Here is a 23,485-nt window from a genome sequence, read left to right on the forward strand (position 1 = left end):
CCACACCATTTTCTTTTTCTTTCTTTCTTTTTTTTCTTTAAAGATTTTATTTATTTACTCAACAGAGACAGAGACAGCCAGCGAGAGAGGGAACACAAGCAGGGGGAGTGGGAGAGGAAGAAGCAGGCTCATAGCGGAGGAGCCTGATGTGGGGCTCGAACCCATAACGCCAGGATCACGCCCTGAGCCTAAGGCAGACGCTTAACCGCTGTGCCACACAGGCGCCCCTACACACCATTTTCTAAAGTTTCCTTGACTATGAACCTTCAGCCTGATAAGGCCCAGCAGCTCTTCCTCATCAGTTTATGCGGCAACATGGAGACAACATGGTTTCAAGGGTAATTTCCAATTACAGCAGATCTGTAAATTGTGAGTCATCAAGATTATACAAAATTGAATTTGGCTTCTTTTCAAGTTTCACATTCATCACATAATCGGGATATGAAGCATCCATCCCATAAGAGGAGGTAGCATCCCAAGGAAGGAACGTGTTTAAATAATACACACACCCAATTTTACAGCTGTCCTTTTATATTCAAATGATATTAAACAGACTGTCATGTTAAATTGAAAACATTTTAGATCTAAAAATACCCTGTTGAAACAAATGACAGAGTGAGAAACAAGACCAAAATCTATTTTTATAAAATACAGTCTATAATTTCAGATACAAAAATGCTACATACAACCGTACTTAGATATCTTCTAAATTATAATCTGAGATTTATATTTTTTAAAGTTATCTCTGGTGAATTTCAAATTTAGTACTTTTACAGAGTTTAAATCTCTGGACTGAATCTTTATGTTTCCTTTTAAAACTGGAACTGAGCAAAAATATAATTCTAAAACAAGATTCCTGACTTCAAAGAACCGTGTCTTCAGATAACCTTTCTCCTTAAATCATTAGAACCAATTTCCTTAAAATTATACTTCCTCTTTTTGACTGAGCATTAAGTAGAAAAAAATCATGACTTGGACTTCATTTTGATTTTCTCCTGGTTTTGGATTCCTTTATACTCTTTTGACATCACTATTATATTTTATCATACCTTCTCCCAAAACAAGTTGCTCATTGTATGTTGCTTTCAAGTATGTTACCGAAATATAACCTAAAGGAAGAAATTAAGCTTCTTGCTTCAATTTCCCTTAAGCATCAGTGATAATTACAATCATAACAATTGCCGGATTTGTATTTTTTATTCTGGATTCCTAATTATATAGGACAATTGAGGGTAATTCAAAAGTGTTTCAGATTCACCTACTGCCAAGATTCTTGAAAACGTCTTTTGCAAAACAGAATGTTAATGCTCTGAGGACTCTATTACATTTGCACGAACATGTTCTGTGACTTTTATGGAATGAGAAGGTAAAGGGCTAGGTTCATCATAACTAATATTGTAATGCCACTATGTGCTGACACTCTGTCAGTCAACAAACACCGAGAACCTATTTTGTTTCAATTTTTAGTTATATGTATTTGTATATTGTTAATTTCTAAAGATAACCAGTATAAACTCGGGAGGATCAGTCTGATATATATTTAAGTGTCTGGTCCTGTACAGATCTTACGTAAGCATTGCAGACCAGGAATGTCTGCATCTAAATGATTAGAGGAAATAATGTTTTTCTTATTAAGAATTGTCTAAAAGGAGAATAATTCAATAGATGCTTTAGTTCTTAAATACCTCTTTATTTTAAACTGAACTGTTGTAGGGAGCTATAAATAAGATCAACTTTTGGTCTGTTTCACAAAAGAGCAAGTTTTATCCTGTTATCGTATGCTTGATACTTTAAAAACTCTTCACCTTATCCTCATCTGCAATGAAATATTTTGGTATATTAATTTCTTTCTGGCTAAATCAGTAGTAGCCAGTTGTAATAACCAGCATATGCACACATGCACACACACACAAAGATGACCATAAAATAAAAAGGTCTAATAAAGTGTATGTTAATAAACTTCATTACAGAGACGTGGCCAAGAAGGAAAGCCATGACTCCTTTTTCCATTTTATAAAACAGAGCACGAGAAGTATTTTGCAAGGCTACAAAGTTTTCTTTTCCATTTGTACCATTTTTTGGTAGAAGTAGGATTTTCTTCTTTCTTTTTCTCTCTTCTTTTTTTGCATAAGCACCTACAAACTCTAAAGGTAGCAGATAAGAACTATGGGACCAGTGAATTGCTTTCAGCTACTTCTGCTATGCTAATCAGGTGAGAGAAATCTGGGTTTCCTATTCGAAGCCCTTCTAAACGGCTGAGGTCCTTTACAGCTACCATTAGCTGTCAGCTTCCCCGTGGATATTGTCCATGTGCACTTTGAGGTAGTCATTCCTTGTAAACTTCTTATGGCAAAACTGGCACTCTGCCAGTGGACGATTGGGATTGTGAGTCATCTTGTGTCGGATCAGCATTTTCTTTAGGCTAAAAGCCAAGTCACAAACCTAGAAAAGACCCAAAGAATCCAATCATATTATACTGAAAAACCTGAAGATATGCCGATTTATCATTTATACAATATACATTATGCATAGTCCTATTATCAAGTATGTACCGATGGGCATAAGAACAAAAATTGCTTGAAACAAATGGAATTTAACATCTCAACTAAAGGGTAGAGAAAATTAATTCTAGTTCCCAAAAGCTGTTTGCATTTAATGTGTGTGTCTTTTATACCCTAACCACCCTCTCTCCTCCTCCACTACTGTATTTAAACATGTCTAGAGAAATAACTCCTTGGGAATAATATCTTTCTTCCCATGATGGAGTGTATTGACAATTTCATAGTAAACCTCTTAAACAAAATGCCCAATGGCCCAGGGCATCTCTCCATATGACATAAATAGCACAAGACATGTCTCGCCAGCGACCCCTTCAATTTAGTCCCACTTGTGAAGTAAAAGGTTAACACTGCTTTAAGCATCCTAAGTGGAAGTTTATTACCCACAATTCCAATTCTTGATTTCTTATTATATACACTCATTTAACTAAGGCATCTAACATGTTTATTTCATATAAGCTCTGCCACATCACCAACACCTGGCCCAACAGATGTTAGCTATCTAATAATTACAAATATTAAATTACCACAGAAGATGTAAGGTCTTCCTGCCTCAGTACTTTCCCACTTCTCTTGATGTAGCTTCCTCTTACTGACTCCTCGGGGAAGCCTATATGATCTGTCTGCCAGAAGTCCTCGGTTAAATGCTTTCATAGTAGCTTCTACTTCTCCTTTATAAAACACTTACCCTGAATGTAATTAGGTGATTTTCTTATGTCTGTCTCCTTACTGGTCTAAGAAACATTAGGGCAAGAGTAATCATTCCATTAATATTTGTTGAAAGAAAGAAAGAAAGAAAGAAAGAAAGAAAGAAAGAAAGAAAGAAAGGGACGAAGGGAAGAAAGAAAGAAAGAAAGAAAGAAAGAAAGAAAGAAAGAGAAAGAAAGAAAGGAAGGAAGGAAGAAAGAAAGGAAGGAAAGAAAGGGAAAGAAAAGTGGTTAAGATGTTTGGTAGATAAAAGTCCTATGAGCAATGTAAGTACACCAAAGCCTGTGGAATAATTCCAGAGAAATCGAAGAAGGTACCTAGAGAGATTATTTTCAAGTTAAAGAAACTCTAAATTTCCAAATTGTTTTTATAAGTATAATCAAAATTTGTTATTATAAATAACGTAGAATTATAATATATCCCCTATCTTCTATTTCCCTGGCTCCTTCTCTAAAGCCCATGTAATGAGCAATAGATACCAAATTCTTCACTGGCTTCCCATTGAAAGTAGATTCAAAATAAATTCCTTACCATGGTTCAAAGGCCGGTCAATTTGCTCTCCAACTTCACTTGCATCCCTTCCTTCTCACGATGCTCTAGCTTCACCTGCCTTCTTACCTCCCCTAATACCCAGACTCGTTCCCACCTACAGGCCTTGATTTATACTATTCCCTGAGCCTGGAATGTTCTCTCCCCCATGGCTGACTCCTTCTCATCCTTTAGGTTACTTAGAGTTACTTTCTCAGAGACTTCTTCCTGAATTATTCTTTTATGCCTCCCCCTCATCCTTTTTAAATTTTTTCCCAGTCTTTATCATAGAATGCAATTAGGTATTTATTCAGGTTTATTTGCTCAATGTCTATACCCCACAGGAATGAGCGGTCTGTGAGTACAGGGGACATAGTGTCTTGTTCACTTCAGTCTCATTTCAGTATTTGGCACAGGAAGTAGGTTGAAGGGCTAACATCAGCTTTCATTATATGCCAGGAACCATTCTTTGCAATTCATAAAATAACTTGTGCAATCCTCACCTCACCCTTTTAGGTAGATACTAGTACTATGAACCCCATTTTACAGAAGGAAATTGACACTTTCACTTCAGTGTCTCAAGCAGGTTGCCCAAGGTCACAGAACTAGGAAGTGGTTTCCAGGATTTAAACCCACGCAGTGTGGATTCAGAGTCTTTGTAACCCCAAGGACAGACTATTATTAAAGGCTCGAACTTCAAACAAAGATATGTGAGCTAACTGTACTTTTTCCATTTGCCTGGCTGACACCATTTTTAAGGAATAAAAACCTCTCTGAAAAAATAAAGGAGGTTCTCAGACAGTTCAGCTCACCAGTGTGTTGTGAGGGATACAAGTTCAAGTTCATTTACATGGTCACCATGGGAAAATTACAGCAGCAGCAAGCTAGAGAAATGGAAAGGAAGTGGAGCAAGATGCTGAAGTCATTGATAATGGCTCTGAATTAAGGAGTCCTCGAAGCTCCAACAGGAGCTGGGATGAGAACAACCCAATGGATTTTTGAATGAGGGCCCGAGGATTAAATGTCAGTAGAGGGTAGCTGATGTCACAGTTGTGAAAGTGACTACCTACACGTTAAAAGCTATGTTTTCATGACCTTAAACAGTCATTAACAGACTTCAAACTGATGTTCTGTATAAATCGGTCAAATACAAGGACATTCATGGTCATTTTAAAATTATGGGAGAGCAAGAAAGAATTCAAATAGTCAACAGGAATGCTTCCTTTTCTTTATTTCCACCTGAAGTTCTTAGCAAACCCTTCCACCTATTCCAAATTAGTATTATTCACCTGTCAAAGAACAGGAAAATATTTATTCTTTCTCTAGGCTAGCAGTAAGCGGATTTTGTTTTAAAATGAAGTGAAACAACACATTTATCAAAGTACCTTGAGAGAGAATATTAAAATTCTATATAAACATCTTTAATTAACATTTATCAATCACATACAATGTGCCTTGCCACTTCAGTTAGAAACAGAATAACAAAGAGCACTCTGTCCTGCCCTATGGAGTCCACAGTCCTAAAGAGAAATATTTTCAATGCCATGAACATACTGCTAGAAGAAGGAACAGAGGAGAGGACAATCAAGTCTTCCTAGATGTACAGGTGTTGTCAGGTCATAAGGTGGGGAATGATATCCCAGGGAGATGGAAGAGAACGTGCAAAGGTACGGGGTTGTAACGAGCAAGGCTCATGTGGGGAAGTGAAAACAGTTCACTAAGGCTGAAGAAATAGATTATTAGAGCAACAAGCTGAAATAAATAAATAAATAAATAAATAAATAAATAAGAGAAATAACTTGAAAAAGATGTTAGAGTTGAAGGCTGGAGCCAAACCCTGGAGATCCTGGTAATCATAATAAGACACTAGAAGTATCTTCAGCAAGTGGTGGGGATTCATTAAAGGATTCTAAATAGAGACTAAAACTAAAATATCATTTAGTCAGCAAGCTTGAGTCAGCAAGGCCAATACTATTATTCCACTCTAAGCCAGAAATGATTTGGATATGAACTAAGACAGGACTTATTGATTCATTGATTTATGCTCTTAAAAATATTCACTAAATGTTTCCTGTATGCCAGGCAATGTTCTAGGCCTTATGATACAGCAACAAACAATAAAGAAAAAAACTCTGTTGTCATGGAACTTATAATACATAATAAATAATTAGACAAACAAATATGTGATATTCAGGTAAGTGCCATGAAGGAGAAGAATATGGGGTGATGGTTATCAAAGTAATGGAAATAAGAAAGAGAAGAATTTGAGCTGAGAATTGAAATAAGTACAGGAGAAGGGCATAAAGATAACTTGAGAAGGGTGTCCCAGACAAGGGAAGCAGCCCCCCCCCCAACAACAACAAAAAGACCTATTTATTGGAATATAAATGTGTCTGCATGTGTCTGAAAAACAGCAAGGAAATGATGTGGTCAGAGTGAGGTGGACAGTGGTGGTGAAGTGAGAGCAGTAGGGATAGGAGGGTGGGGGTGCAGATCCATAGAGACTTTCAGACCATGGTAAAACTTTGGTTTTCATTCTAAATGGGATGGACAGTCATTGGAGGGTTTGAGCAAATGAGTAAAATATACTACATATACAATCTACATCTAAAATATATAAAATCTGACTCAGGTTCTAAAAAGATGACTCCGGGTGGCAAGCTTAGAACAGACTGGGAGAAGCAAAGATCAAAGACAGATAAATTAAGAAACTACTGCTGTATTGCAGGAGACTAAGATGGTAGTTGGGGAGATGTGAAAAGTGTTCAGATTCTCAGCTTATTTTAAATGTAAAGCCAACTGGATTTGCTACTGGATTGGATGTCAGGAGTGAGAAAAAGAGAAGAGTGAAGGGGGCAATGGCAATTTAAAAAAGATAAAAAGTTTGAGAAATATATAGAAGGAAAGACTGTCGGGAATTACTGGGACTGAACGGGAGCTACTTGGGTTTGAACCCTAGACTACTGACTTCGCCAGTAATAAGTGGTAGAGAAGAGGCAAGTCACTCAACTTCAGTGAGCCTCAATTGCTCCACAGAAGTGGAAATAATACCTGGGTATTTCTGGGGTGTAGTGGAGATGAGAGAGAATATATATAAACTGGATCACTGTGTCTTTCCCACAATAGAAGCTCAACTAGATGATGCTATTGGTCATGGCTTAGGGAAAAAGTATCTGGCACGAGGCTCAGAGCTTTGGTTTGAGTTATTTGGAGACGGTGGAGCCCTCAGAGAGATGTACATGTTGAGTGACTGAGAAGGCTGGGGAGATACTGATTTCAGTGTGGAAGATAGGAGAGATGTCTTATAAGCAGCTTCAAAATATCTGCCTAGGGTTCAGAAGAGAATTCTAGGCAGGAGAAAGAGAGATTTGGAAGTCATCACCATGGGGATAGTAACAAAGATACTAGAAGCTCAACAGCTAAGGCATGCTGGGGGAGCTGCATGGGGTGGAATGCCTGTGCCTAAGGCGCTAGTGTTGAGTGAAGTGGCATTTGAGCAAACTTATAACGAACTGAGAACAACATAGATCAGTTTTTTCTTTACAATTTTGCTCAAACGCCACTCAAATGTCATTTGTGTGTGTGCGTGTGTGTGTGTGTGTGTGAATGGCAGGCAGTGTAAACAAGAGATGGAGAGGACTTCCCAAACAGAGGAAGTAGTGCATGTAGCCACATGGAACAAGGGTCAGGGATGCAGAACAGCATCACTGCTTTAGGAAATTCAGTGTTAGTACAAGTAAAATGTAGACTACTGACAGATAAGAGATTAAGATTTAATAATAAGAATTGACAAAAAGAATAATTTTTCAGTTAAGTAAGAAGGTGGATTTTACCCTGTGGGTTGTGAGACACTATCACAGAGAGGCACATGATTAAGTTTACTTTGAGACAATCACATTGGCACATGTCTACTGACACCTGAGAATTAAAAAGGATTTTTAAGAGAATACTATGAACTGTATGCCAATGAATTAGATAACTTAGATGAAATGAACAAGTTCCTAGAAGCACACAAATAACCAAAACTGATTCAAGAAGAAACAGAAAAACTCCAGAGACCAGTAACAAGTAAAGAGATTGTATCAAAAAAACAAAACAAACCAAACAAGAAAAACCCAAAAAACTTCCCAACAAAGAAAAGTCTAGAACCAGACAGTTTCACTGATAAATTCCACCAAACCTTTAAAGATGAATTAACACTAATCTCCTCAAATTCTCCCAAAAAACAAAGAAGAGGGAATACTTCCTAATTTGCTCTGTGAAGCCAGCATTACCTCCATACCAAAGCCAGACAAAAATATTAAAGAAAACTTTTTGAATACAGATGCAAAAATCTTCAAACTAACAAAAAAACAAAAAACAAAAACTCTAACAAGCCAAATTCAAAGGTATATTAAAAGGATTACAAGTCATGACCAAATGGAATTTATCCAGACTGCAATGGTAGTTCAACATAAGAAAATCAAACAATACACCACATTAACAGAACAAAAGATTAGAACAATTATCTCAGTTGATGAAGGAAAGCCTTTGACAAAATCCAACACCCTGTCTTGATAAAAATACTGAACAATAGGAGAGAAGGGAGCTTCCTCAACATAATAAAGGGCATTTATAAAAAACTCACAGCTAACATCACATTGGTGAAAAGCCGAAAAATAATGCCAAAGAATGGACCCCTACTTCACACTATATTCAAAAAATTAAAATAGATCAAAGACCTAAATGTAAGAGCTAAAACTATCAAACTCTTAGAAAAAACAAACAAACAAACAAACAGGAGAGTAAATCTTCATGACCTTGAAATTGACAATTCTTAGATTTGACACCAAAAGCATGTTGCGAAAAAAGAAAAAAACAAACAGATAAATTGAATTTCAACATTGAAAAGGTTTTTTTTTTTAAGATTTTATTTATTTTAAGTCATCTCTGCATCCAACGTAGGGCTCAAACTTACAACGGCCAGATCAAGAGCTGCCTGCTCTCCCGCCTGAGCCAGCCAGGCACCCCCAAAACTGAAAAGTTTCATGCATCAAAGGATATTATTAAAAAAGTGAAAAGATAATTTATGGAATGTAAGAAGATGTCTAGTATCTAGAATATACAAAGAACTCTTACATTCCACAACAAAAAGGCAAATAACAGAATTTTAAAATGGGAAGAAGACCTAAGGAGATATTTCTCCAGAGAAGATACAAATGCCAACAAACAAGTATATAGAAAGATGCTCAATATTATTAATCCTTGAGGAACTTTAATCAAAGCCATAATGAGATATCACTTCACATGCCCTAAGAGGACTATAATTTTAAAAAACAGGAAATTAAAAGTGTTGACAAAGATGTGGAAAAATTGGTATTCTCGGGCATTGCTGGTGGGAATATAAAATGGTGCAGCTGCTATGAAAAACAGACAGCAGCTCCTTGAAAAGTCAGAATCATCATATGACACAGCAACTCTACTCCTAGGTCTGTGGCCCAAAGAATTTAAAACAGGTACTTAAGCACCTGTATGCACATCTCAGAGCAATTCACAATAGCCAAAAGGGAGAAACAACCCAAATGCGCATCAATTATGAATAGATAAACAAGTTGTGGCACATACATACAACGGAATATCATTCAGCCATAAAAGGGAATGATGTACTGATACAGGCTACAATGTAGATAAACCCTGAAGACATTATGCTAAGTAAAGGAAGCCAGTCACAAAGGTCACATCCTGTATGATTCATTTACAAGAAATAACCAGAATAGGTAAATCTATTGAAATGAAAGAAGACTGGTAATTGTCAGGGTCTGCGGAAAGTAGGGAATAACTCCTTAATGGGTATGGAATTTTATTTTGGGACATTAATGTTTGGGCATGAGATGGAGGTGACGGTTGCACAACACTGTTAATGTACTCAGTGTCAATGAATTGTTCACTTTAAAATGATTGATTTTATGTTATGTGAATTTCATCTCAATTAAAAAAAAACATTACTTTGAAAGGGTGGTGAACACGTACACTGGAGATTGAATGTAATAAAACATAGGGAGGGTTTGGGCTGTGCACTGCTAGTGGAAATAGAAACTGAGAGGAAGTAATAGATTTGAGTGTTATTTAGGAAGGAGAAAGATGGAATGGGTGAGAAAGGACAACTTCTATCCAGAATGAGTAGGTTAAGAGGATAAAATTTTGGAACAAAGACACCCAGTTCTCTCTCTGAGCATGCTGCATTTCAGGGAGGTTTTGGAGGCACTGTATCTCTACTCAATGGACCAGTCAGAGCCACAGAAAAGGATCAGAGAGTTTTGAAAATATGATAGAAAGAGATGATAGGAGAAGGGAGGGAAAACTGAATGGGAAGAAATCAGAGAGGGAGACAAACCATGAGAGACTCTGGACTCCAGGAACCAAACTGAGTATTGCAGACCAGAGCGGTGAGGGGGGATGCGGTAACTGGGTGGTGGGTATTAAGGAGGGCACGTGTGGTGATGAGCACTGGGTGTTATACACAACTAATGAATCACCGAACACTACATCAAAAACTAATGATATACTATATGCTGGCTAATTGAACATAATAATAAAAAAATTAATTAAAAAAAGAAGTAAATAGAAAAAATCATGCTTGTAACATTACAGTTTTTTTTTTTTTAGTAAATATCATGGCCAAGTTTAGCTTAGGAAGCAGTCAACAAAAATATTTCACATAAATGAAAGTTGAGTTGAATGTGATGGTAGGAAGGTGTCCGTACACAGTTAATATTTAATTTCTATGTCCCATCAGTTATTTGTGTAGCTGTACAATTTAGTAATCTAAATAGGTTTTGCCTATAAGAAATTGTTTCCAGTAAAAGCACCAATAAATTAAACCAACTGAAATTATGAAGCTGGGGCTGTACCTCCGGTTCAGGATAGAGCTCTACATGCTTTCTCTACAAGTACTTCTTGCCTTAAAGAAGTTCACTGTTCATATAGGTATTTTTATGAGTAGACCCACTGGGAGGACATTGTTGCCTTAACCTTACCACCAAAGTTTCATGGAAAGACAAGGAAAACATCTTGTGTTTGTGAGTTTCCTTTCATGTGGACCGCTTACTCCATACTTTTTCCTTTGGGATATGCCAATGGGACAAAGTCCTCGGGTTTCCCTCCACATTTAAAGATAATTCTCTACTGTGCAATTTCACACACAACTTTAATGCTGCTTCTTCTACTGAGCTACATTAATACTCTTCTTGCTATTTTTGTGTTGGAAATAAGCATCCAAGTGTTTTCCCTAAAGCCGGTACCAATCTTCTGTCTACTGTCAATCTTACACAGAATCGTGACACCGCTCATTGAGAAACCAAATTTTCCCTTAATTAATTAACACTTAGATTAATTTTACTGACAGTGGTAGTATTTTTCCTTTCATAAATAGTGTAAACAACTATGTTGATAATTTCATTTCAATTCAAGTGTCATAAACAGAAAATCTAAACAATTAGCAATATTATTTAAACAAAGGAGTTTGTTCATGTTTTAGAAATCCATAGTTAGGCTGTAACAAAATAAATAATATCTATGACCAGTGAAATCTCTGGTTTAAGTGTCATTAACCTGTCAAAGATCTGGGGAGACACATGAAAGCTGCCTTGAATCATCATGCACTTATACTTTGAAAGAACAACTCAATTGCATTAAAAAAGCGTGCAAGTGTGCCTTAAAGAAAATCAGAGTTTATTTGCTGCCAGCAAACTAGGATGAACAAAATTACTCAAAGTGGTTACACAGATTATGCAATCAAAAGATATAAGCAGCACAAGACATTAATAGAAAGACCAGCACTGCAAAACACACACACACACATACACCCACATAGATGCCCAGATGCAGACACACACACACACACACACACACACACACACACACACACACTCTTCCAGCGCATTCTGTTACTGGAGGACACTGGGCAAAGAGAAGAGAAACCAAACTCACGTCGCACTGAAAAGGTTTTTCTCCAGTGTGCGTCCTCTTGTGCTCATCCAGGCCTCGCTTCTGGCTGAAGGCTTTGCTGCACTCTGAGCACTTGTACGGCTTCTCCTGCGGTCAATGGAAAGAGATCGCCATGAATTCGAGTGAACTTAGAGCCCTCCTTACTAAGGTGTACGTGGAGGGGGGGTATTTTATCTAGTTCTGTAGGTGCTGTGGCAAATCCAGACGGGTGCCACGAGTTATTTTAAGTATTCAGGAGAAATGGCACTACTCACCATCTGCTGGGAAACTGAACTACACGCTCAGGGCAGTTCACGTTCCAGCGTTAGACTGTACGACAGTCTTTAATTACATCATACCTTTGCAAGGCTGGCTTCTGAATGATGGACATGATCCAACTACTAAAACAACTGAACTCTTAGGTTTTCTTTTGGTCTTGGCGGGCTGCAAAAATTCCCTGAGATACTAAGGGCATCACGGACCAAGAGAGTTTGGGACCCCTGATCTAGATGGTACAAATTGTTTACTATCTCAGAGGAATTCCTGAGAATGAAAACTTCAGAACAAAACTGTCATCAGATTTCGGGGGTAAGTTTAAAAAACTACAGCTCAACTGTGATTTAAGTATTTTCATTTCTATTGCCCAATCTTTCTTTCCTAGGTAGAACATTCTTTTATAAAATCTAAGTTACTTTTTTAAATGAGGCATTTTTAAATTGTTTGTTATAGACTCTTAAGGAAAAAAAAAATATCTCCACAGGAAAAGAGAAAATGTCCACATTCCTCATCCACCTTTGATACCAGGCACTTATATCACCAACCTTTTCACTTGGAAAGAATTGTGAAATAAATTAACACTGTTCCACTAAAACAGCCCGTCAAAAAACAAAACAAAACAAAACACCCCCCCCCCAAAAACAGCTGGTTATTACTAAACAGTGCATAAATAAAAAGATTTGAGGGAAAAAATGAGGTTTAAAGTAAACTTGCAATGAGATTTTTTTCCAAACACATCTTCAAAAATGTTTTAAATAGTTTTTTAGATTGAGGTTGTGTGTGTGTGTGTGTGTATTTAATTTCCTGTTATGTACATAAGTTCCATGCATATTTTCTCCTTAGTATTTAAGAGTATTATAAACATTTTCAGACCTACAAAACCAAACCGACATGTGTCTGTCTACCAGCTAGCTCTCAAGGAATCAAACATTACCAGGACAGGTGTGCTTCTCAACACATCCCCCACCCCCACTCCCTAACTGCAGCACCTGTCCATGTCCTCAGAGGTGACTGCTGTGCTGGCTATGGGGCTTACCATTCCCTTGTTTTTCTCTATATTTTTACTGCACATGAATGGAAGGATCTCTAAGACATAGTATTATTTTGCCTTTTAAACTTACTTATATAGTATGATACTAGATGCAAACTCTGTGAGTTCTTCTGAAATTGACTTATTTTTGCTCAACATTACCTTTATGAGCTTCTAGTCCCCAATTTCATTTGGTGAACACACGTTGTTCCTACTCACTCATTTTTAATACCATATCGTATTACATTCAATGGCTATGCTCCATTTTGCTTATATACATTATCCAGTGATAGGTGGTTCAAGTTTTTCCAATTTTTCACTCTTACAAATTTGCTCTGGATTTTTTTGTACATGTTTACTTGAGTGAAGATCAGTGTGATCCCCTATGGTATGTATATCTAGAAGTGGGACTGCACCTTCAACTTTTCTAGAAATGGCCAAACTCTGCACAGTGGATAAACCGTTTTACACTCCAACATCCAGTATATTCTTATAATTCTATCACTGTATTTTACAAATTCTGAGACTCATGAGGTACATGATGAGTGTATATAAATTTAAAACTATTATGTTCCTAGAAAATAGGACCTTTTATCATGTTGAAGTGATCTTCTTTACCTGTAATAATTCTTTTTACTTTAAAATTAATCTCATCTTAATATACCCATAAAAGCTTTTTAAAATTAGTATTTGATGGGGGGTAGGGAAATTGGGGAGATGTTGGCCAAAGGGTACACATTTGCAGTTAGAAGATGAGTAAGTTCTGGAGACCTAATGCACAGAATTGTGATTTATAGTGAACAATACCGTCGTATGTATTTCAAAGTTGCCAAGAGACTAGATCTTAAATGTTCTCAACATACATGTGCACACACGCACAACACAAAGGTAATTACATGACATGGTGGAGGTTTAGCCAACACTATGGTGGTAATCGTATTGCAATATATAAGTGTATCAAATCAATACCTTGCACCCTTTGAACATATATAATGTTATATGTCAATTATACCTTAGTTTAAAAGAAAGAGGCAAAAAAAATAAAATTAGTGTTTGCCTGGTATATTCATCTTTTTACTTTCAGTCTATATCCTATCGATGAGGAGTGTCTCCATAAACTGTTATCAACTGGATCTTTTTAACCTACCCTTATATCATTTTTTTTAAGATAGCAAGTTTTGTTTCTTAATATTCATTATCATTTATTATAATTACTGTTATGATAAATATATTAGGGTATTTATCTATTAATTTTGTTATTAAAATATATTTGAATATATTTCTAACATTTTATTTTGTGCATTACTTTTATCTTGCCAATCTTCTCAGGTTTTTTTCCCCTGTATTTTCTTGCATGTTTTGGATTGATGATTTCCCCCTTGTATTATCATAGAAGTCATGAACACTATTTCTATCTCTTAATGGTTATCCTTAACGATTCTACCATTAATTTAACACAATCTAAAGTTTATCTGTATGTTTTCCCTCCTACTGAATAACAAGTCCTGCAGAATGCTCCTGTATTACATGTTATATGTAACAGTATCTTATTTGTGTCTTGATTTTTAATGCCCGATACAGAATCATTATTACTTTACACATCAGTGTGGTTTAGTTTTATACATGCTTAACAATTTCTTTACTTTTCATGCTTTCTTAACTGAACTTCAGAGGATCTGATGATGGTAAATTCTGTTTTTATCTGATTGAAAATGACTTTATTTCTCATTTGTTATTAAGTGAAAGTCTACAAATCCAATTAGATGTATAACAGACTATTTTTCACGTCTCTTAACCATTTCCATCTCTTGTATATGTAATTTCTTTAGATTCAGTTGATCAATTATCTTCAGTTATGAATAACTTGTTAACAGGATCATTTGAGTTTCTAATTTCCATTATATTTTAAATTTTTGTAAGTTATTTGGTTCTTTTCAATTATGCTTAATTTTTGATAAAATCTTGTTTTTTACTCATGTTGCTTATGTCTATTTAAAAAACATTCTAGACATTTGTATAATTTACCTCATCTGATAAATCATTATCTTAAGTTTTTTGGAAATGTAATTCTGCTATTTGCGGTTTCTCCTGTCTCCTGCTCATGGTTCTTGTTTCCTTGGGTGTTTCTGGAATTTGGAATCATGGGCTCCTGTTTGGTGGTCTTTATCTGTTAAAATTCTGTGACCCCTAGGTTGAGGGTAAGTCCCTCCAGACACCATTTGTGTTTGCTTCTGCCAGGCATTCTGGGATGCTATCAATCAAAGACCATTTTAAGTTTATTTCTTGCCTTAGGGTTTTCTGGTCAGGGAAGCATTTTAAGTCTGAACTCTAAACACACTTGAGGGAGAGATTTGTGGTTACAAACTCCAAGGAGAACTCTTTTTCTCTAGCCAGCAATGACTCTGAGACAGTTAAATGTCCCAAGCACCTCCGTTTATTTCCAGTTCCTGATTTCATTTTGAGTATCGCTTTTCTAGGGTCCCAGCATTGTGGTGGGATGTGGTTCCATCTTGCCCTACCACCTACGCCCAGCGCTTGCCTCCCTTTCCGTCACCATTAAAAACCAACCCTTGAATGTACAGATCCTGGCAAACGCCCTGAAGGTGTTCTCATTCTTAACTTGATCTGATCACCCTGGCATTTGGCTGCAGTTCGCTTTGTTGGATCCTGGGGATTACTGTTACTTCCCCCCTCCCCCCAAGTTCGGATATCTCCTATTTGCTTTATTACATCCAGCACGGATAGGTGTTTTACATAGGGCGTCTGTATTTTATTTTATTTTATTTTACAGAGATAGAGACAGCCAGTGAGAGAGGGAACACAAGCAGGCGGAGTGGGAGAGGAAGAAGCAGGCTCATAGCGGAGGAGCCTGATGTGGGGCTCGATCCCAGAATGCCGGGATCACGCCCTGCGCCAAAGGCAGACGCTTAACCGCTGTGCCACCCAGGCGCCCCGGGCGTCTGTATTTTAAATGACTGCTCAAGGAAACAGAAAAACATTGCATTTTTCTTGGCCGTCCGAAAAATATGTTTACTGCATTTGTCAGCTAGTCTAAATCAATACAATCTCTTTTCACATATTGCATGGTTTTTGGTGCCTGTTATTTCTTCAAATATTGCCCAGTTAAAAACAACCAACCAAACAAAAAACAACAAAAAACTTGAAAATGTAGTTGTAAGTATTTAAATGAGAAATTTCTTGGAGTTGCTGGGACTTTCATGATATCCAAACGTTTTACTTAAACTTATATTTTAAAAACGTATAAAGATATATCAATATGATGCATATGGAAAGAAAAAAAGGAAAGCTCTTCTCTCTACAATTTATCTGTAAAACAAGATCTTGTGAAGAAGTAAGAGGCACATCACTGTGGCAGCCGCAACGACAGGTAAGTATCTGGCAGAGAACAACCTAAGACAGGACCAGTTATCTGGATGACATCCTAAGAGAGTGACGGGAAGTTTCCAGGAGGAAAAGGCAGTGAAAACCAAGGTCTGAGCATCACTGATTAAGAACACCCTTCTCATTCATTCCTAAATTTCCTCTTAGCAGGTACTGTCTAGGTAAGCATCCTACAGTGCCCCATGGGTACTGAGAAAGGTTCCAAACCAGTGTATGGAGATTCTGGAAAGGCAGAGGGGTTTTGCAGTTATCACAAAAGTTTTCAAAAACTCAAATGTGTATTATACATTGGCTTGGATTGAATAAATAATGTTTTATACACACACACACACACACACATATTCGCCCACTCATATATTGGTATTTTTCAAATGTTTGTAAATACTGCTGGTATTTAACCAAATACTGATTATTTCAATATACTTTATTTACAAATGTCACTGAAATTATATTACCTTCACTTATCCATTTTCTCCTATAAAAGGCATTAAAAGTACAACCACCAGCATGTGCTTCTATGTGTGTGTTGGCAGGAAAGTTGGGGTTGAAATTTATAATGTTAGAAAGGTTTCTCCAATTTAAAAAATTGAGAATTATAGTTGGGAAAGGGACCCATTTGATGAAGCAGTTCTGTATCTGCCTGGACTCACTCTTTTCTACCAGGAACCATTTGAAGCTGAAGGTTCCCTGGGATTTTGTCCTAAGATTATTAGCTCACAAAGGACTCTACAATCACACTTCTAAGTCAGTCTAGAAAGAAAGGTTCTCTGAGTCCTTAGGTCATAGCAAAGTATAGTAAGAAGAAGCCATATTTGCCTTTCATATGTCTGTCCATCTATTTTATCCGCAAGTCTTAAACAATCTACAATTTTCCTGGAGAAATTACAAGGAAGGATATAATTCTTGACAGATTCGGTCAGAATGCCATATTGTGCTCCTTGGAAAGAACTTTAATGCCCACCCTTGAAAAGATTCCATTTTTTAAAAAAGATTTTATTTATTTATTTAGAGAGCTTGTGTGCAAGTGCATGTGAACAAGTGTGGGGAGGGGCAGAGAGAGAGGGAGAGAGAATCCCTAGCAGATTCTGTTCTGAGTGTGGAACCTGACACGGGGCTCAATCTCACGACCCTGAGATCAGGACCTGAACTGAAATCAAGAGTCAGACGCTCAACCAACTGAGCCACCCGCGTGCCCCTGAAAAGATTCCAATTTACAGTGAATGATGCCAAAGCAAGTATGAGAGAATTCCTGCTCCAGTAAACAGCTGTTATACCAGAGGCAGAGCCAGAAGATCACAGGGCATTCATCTCAAATTTAAGAAAACCAAATGAACTGAAATAAGAAGAAAAAAACTGCATTTTATTTTTCAGGAAAAAAGAAACAATACAAAACCCTCATCCCCCTTCTTTACTAATTTCTTCCCAATTATTCCTAGTCTGCCATATGAAAGAAATACCACCTTTCACATGGTAAACATAGTTGGGCATAGATAATAAGCTACACCTTCACCTTTTCTTCCTCTCCTTTTCTCTGGAAATTGTGAAAAAAATCTATGTCACCTCTGGAGCATTCCTAAATATTCTTAGCCCTAACTTCTCAGTCCAGAAGCATCCATGCTTGTGTGAGAGGAAGGAAGAGAACTTCAATTTCTAATCTTCGCTGCCTGCCCTTACCATATGGTTCACTGAGGATGACAGTGGTTAGACAACTAGAGTGGTGGACACAGCAAGAGACCATGTGACACAGAAAGCTTAGGAAATCTTTGAGTTCTTACTGTCAGGTTAGGCAACAGAGGTGAGGCTGAGCTCTCTGCTACCATCCCAAGTACACACTGGAAAACAATCTGCGGGCTGGTGTGGCCAAAGTGTTTACGCAAGTTCGGATACTGTCGGACTTCCAAAGGCCCCATTGCTCCTCCCCCACGAAGAACTCATACACTAGCAACATTTTGACATTAATCATCTTATAACTCCACTACCTGTCTTCCTCTATCTCTTCCTCCATTACAAAATCTTTAATATGGGCACAAAATCCGATTCAATAAAACATCATGGAAATTGTAACACTTTCCAAGGGGAATCTGTAGTATAAATTACACATTTTAACTCATTAGCGGGATTTAACCGGAGACAAAATGATTAGGTCCTTGATTAGTTCTGTTTCTGAATGATTACACAGTTTAACTGACAAATAGCTTGTCCTTTGTCATCATAACTGGGGAATCATTACTAAATGGAGGCAATCTATTTGTCAGTTAAACTGTGTAATCTGTCAAAAGCAGAATTAATCAGTAGTCTAATCAGTTCTCTTTAATCAAACAGCATTTGGCAGAATTCATTCAAAAGGTAGGATTTATAGAGCTCCACACCCTGTACCTTGTTATGTAGCTAATAAGTCCTATTTTTGTATTGCTAATGACCATCTACATAAAAAATAACTTCAAATGTTATATTTTTTCCCAATAAGAACTGAATTAATAAATCTCAGAATCACTTTAGAAACAAAGTCACATTTTTAATAAATCTTGGAGGGATCTGAATGTTGAAGTCCTTTAAAATAGAAATTTATTGGTGGTTTCCTGTTAGGACTGCTTGCCAGGATAGGTAAAGAAGCATGTCCTCCACTACAAAGACTACCAAAGACAAGGGTGGATCATGGGTAGATTATCTGCATGCCATAGGTGGGTATTCTGAATATTACCTTGGTTGTTTTTATGTTAGGCCCAATCAAATAGAAACAGAAAATATGGCAAGTGAGCGTTTTCCCTTGTACTCAGAGGTTAAGATAAATGGTTTAAGGAAGTCACAGGATGATGGTTAATAAATACTCTTTTGTGACAGTGGTAGCCTGACTCCAATAAAATTGAGAAATAAAAATCGTAAGCAATTGAAACAGGCAGACTAGTGAGGATGAGGAGGACTGGCAGGGCCTGTGGTATTCTTTTTTTTTTTTTTTAAAGATTTTTTTTTTTTAATTTATTCATTTGACAGAGATAGAGACAGCCAGCGAGAGAGGGAACACAAGCAGGGGGAGTGGGAGAGGAAGAAGCAGGCTCATAGCGGAGGAGCCTGATGTGGGGCTCGATCCCATAACACCGGGATCACGCCCTGAGCCGAAGGCAGACGCTTAACGACTGAGCCACCCAGGCGCCCCGCCTGTGGTATTCTGAACATATATAAACATAGCTGGCTTATGACAGGGTTCAACCTGTGAGCAAAACACTGGCTTCTTGGTTGTTATATAGTACGTGGATATACCTGATGGACAAACTCTTCCCTATTTGTCTTGCTCAAAGCTACACCAAGCAAGGCCAGAATGTCCATGGTGTTAATGAAATTACTTCCATGTGAGTAACTTGGACAGCAAATACAATTTGAAAGAAGAAACTCACTGAAGAGGAATCAGATGTGGAAATAAGTCTCTCTCTCTTTTTCTCTTTCTTTCTTTCTCTCACACACACGCACATACACACACACATACACACACATGCACACACACAAGTATATTAGGATATACAAGTTATCTCTTGTTCCAAATTAATTTTATTTGATTATCTTTTCTAGACTAAATATTTCTAGCTATTCATATTTTCCCTATTAAAGTTCAGAAAAATGACGACTTTCATCAGATGATCATTTCCTACTTCTAACTTTAAAAGAAAATCTTAAAAACCTCATGAAGCAGGGATTTGGTACGAATTTCTTAAATACGAATTTTTTTTTTTAAAGATTTTTTTATTTATTCGACAGAGATAGAGACAGCCAGCGAGAGAGGGAACACAAGCAGGGGGAGTGGGAGAGGAAGAAGCAGGCTCATAGCGGAGGAGCCTGATGTGGGGCTCGATCCCATAACGCCGGGACCACGCCCTGAGCCGAAGGCAGACGCTTAACCGCTCTGCCACCCAGGCGCCCCTTAAATACGAAATTTCTAAATAAACAGAAATTTTATAAATTTCTAGTTCCCCATGTTCTCAGCCGCTGCAGCAGTGGCTGACTTTCTCCTGTTGGGCACATTACAAACTCTGGCAGAGATGAAACACGCAACTTGTGACTATATATAAAAGCATCATATTTCTATACCATTTGGGGCAAAGTCATTTAACAGTCAAACTCTTCCATCTGCAAAAGGTCTTGCTAATTTCCGAAGTAGAATGTGGAGACTCTTGTGTAAGGGCAGGTCACATACAAACAGCCTTAGACTCTGGTCAGCCTGCACCCTGGTAAGACCCATTTGCCAAATCTCAGGCAAGGCACAGACAGCATAAGCCCTCCACTGTGGTCTAGAGCAGGGTTTCTCAACCTCAGTACCACTGACATTTAGGGCCAGATAATGCTGTTTTAGGGAGCTGTCCTGTGTACCCACTAGATGTCAGTAGCATATACCTCTCCCCTCTAAGTTTATTCTCCAATTGTGCTGACTCAAAATATCTCCAGACATTGCCAATTGTCCCCTGGAGGGCAAAATCACAGACGTGCCCTACTGAAGAGTACTTCCTGATTTATCTGCAGTGAAAGACTGTGTTGCTCTCAGTGGCTGCTGACTGATACTTTTGCAAAGTAGGATGAAAAAAAATTACTAAAAAAATGATCATGCACTTAGATGTGCAGCAATGCCAAAATGTTATAAAAGTCCAAAGTACTTCCTCACAATTTCTATGCCAATCTCATCACAGACCAGAAACTAAGAGTTTGTGGGCTGGTAGTGGTCTTCAAGCCACACTTCGGCTAGCATGGGTCTAGAACAAAAATGTCCGATCACAGATGCCCGTGATTCAGTTCTTTCATCATCTAAGTGAACAAATTATATCATACATCTTACATAAAAGATAACTACCAACAGAATTACACCTAACTCTGAATTAAATATCATTTTAATAGTATATATATAAAAATTCCAAATTTTATGGTTGGGGGTAGTGGAGAGGTTATAAATGGAAAAAAAATTAATATTTGTTGAATCTGAGTGAGGTTCCATAGAAATTCATTCCCCTATTCTCCCTGTTTCTGTGGGTTTAATTTTTTCCTTATAAAAAGTTAAAGGATTAACCCCCCTTTCGTAATCAGAAGGGGGAATGAAGCATGAGAGACTATGGACTCTGAGAAACGAACTGAGGGCCTCAAAGGGGAGGGGGGTGGGCGAATGGGATAGGCTGGTGATGGGTAGTAAGGAGGGCACGTATTGCATGATGCACTGGGTGTTATACGCCACTAATGAATCATCGAACTTTACATAAAAAATATATATATATAAATAAATAAATAAATAAAGGAAATTTTATTAAAAAATTGCTTTCATTTTATTCTAAAACTTAAAACATCTTAACAATCGTTCTTCTGCTTCAAAGATCTTGTCTTTTTTTTTTTTTTTTTTTTAAGGGAAACTTTCTGGTATCACGAAGATGGATCCTGTCAACAGTGAATCATCTCAGAAGTCAGAAACGCTGTCTCAGAAATGCCTGCCCAGAGAAGACCCAATGCTCCAGTGACTGGTCCCACTGCCAGCCACAAAAACGCATTCTGGTGAGTAGATTCTCCACACCCAGTCCCTCTGCCCCCAGGCCCAGCACACCCAGGCTGTTTGCTCAGATATGTGTCCAGAGCAGGGGGTCTCTTGCGCTCTTGTAAAATGGGGTCATTTGGTTAACTGGGTCAGCATCATACCTTACGTGGCATTTCACATGCTAGATCCTCCAAGAATAATAAATGAGAGCTCCAGGCAGCATCCTGCGGTGGCCCTGACACGGACCAGAGGTCAGCCTTGACACGTGCTCTTCAGGGTGGCAGACACTGTGAAGCCCATACTGGTATTTCCAGATTTTTCTGCTTTACTGGGAACGAGCTAATTCTCTTGGTAAGACTGGTTTTGTGACCAAAAGATGACTACCCAATTCCATAAAACACCCAATTCACGACAGAGTCGCGGTGGAATTTAGAGGGAGCTCTGCGAGTGCGGCCCCACGGGCTGCTATTACACGCAGCTGAGGGGACAGATCTAACGGCCCACAGTGCGGCCGCCATAGATCTAACAGCTCCTCTTAATGGCCCCGTTCCTGAAAGGTCACGTGCCACCAGCTGCACACAATCAACGTGCACCGAGTTTCCCTCTAACGAGCAGCCTTGCCTAGAAAACTTCTTTTACAGATGTTTACAGCTTTTGTGGCTTTTTATTCACCATCTCATTTTTATAGCTGGTGTGATCTTTCAACATATGACAAAACATACCCACGGCCTAGTAAACAATGCACCTAAAAATTATAACTCTTTGGGAAGCCTACAGAAAGCTAGGAGAATATTTAAAGCAGGTTTCTACATAACACATCCGTAATTGGTTTTGCATCGTAGCTAATGGAAAACACACTTTCTACAAACTAGGAAAATGATTGCACAATTCACACATATAGAAAACTAAAAATAAGCACAGTAAATAGAATATAATTCTTATATTAAAGTGGTGTATACAAACTAAATAGAAACAAGAAGGCACTCAGTCCCTTTCCAACCCACTCCTGAGGCCTACAGAATAATTTTTGTAAGTTAAATGGCTACAGTGAAGTGCTATCACTTGCACAGAGGTGACAGAAGAGCTTGTCTGGCACAAAGCAAGCGAAGAACCATCCAAACTAGTTCGAAAACCTTGTTTCCCTGCGGCTACACTGGTGACTCGGACTGGTCATCTGGAATAATGAGGCAAACTGACCTAACTACATTCCTCCCTCACACTCTCCCAGTCTCTAGCCTATGGATTGCGGCTGCCTGCACACCTGAATCACCCAGGGAATCTTCTCAGAAACGCTGATGCCTGGGCTCCATTCCCAGATAGCCTGACTTAGCTGGTCTGGGTGTGGCCAGGCGACGGCACAGAAGTGAGAGTGCAACCAGAAGTGAGAACTTCTAATCTGATCCACCATCTTCTCAAGTAATAATAGAACTACTACTGAAAAATACAACAACAGCAACAATAACTTCTATTTCTCTCTTCTTCCTATGATTCTCTCCTACCAAGGCATTATTGTGGATG

At 37.9% G+C, this 23,485-nt stretch overlaps 1 protein-coding gene across 1 annotated transcript in view; it reads right to left on the minus strand.

The window, feature by feature from the left end:
* Positions 1-513: 513 nt before the first annotated feature.
* The window catches only part of PRDM5 (PR/SET domain 5), a 193,630-nt gene continuing 170,658 nt past the window's right edge, over positions 514-23,485 (minus strand). The window contains exons 15-16 of the mRNA XM_040626276.1: positions 11,763-11,867; positions 514-2,442 (exon numbers count right to left, since the gene is read on the minus strand). Of these exons, the coding sequence (XP_040482210.1) occupies positions 2,278-2,442; positions 11,763-11,867 (270 nt within the window). The 3' untranslated portion in view covers positions 514-2,277. The remainder of the gene's footprint in view (positions 2,443-11,762; positions 11,868-23,485) is intronic.

Source organism: Ursus maritimus, unplaced genomic scaffold (genome assembly GCF_017311325.1).
Source record: "Ursus maritimus isolate PB19 unplaced genomic scaffold, ASM1731132v1 scaffold_11, whole genome shotgun sequence".
Classification (NCBI taxonomy): Eukaryota; Metazoa; Chordata; class Mammalia; order Carnivora; family Ursidae; genus Ursus; species Ursus maritimus.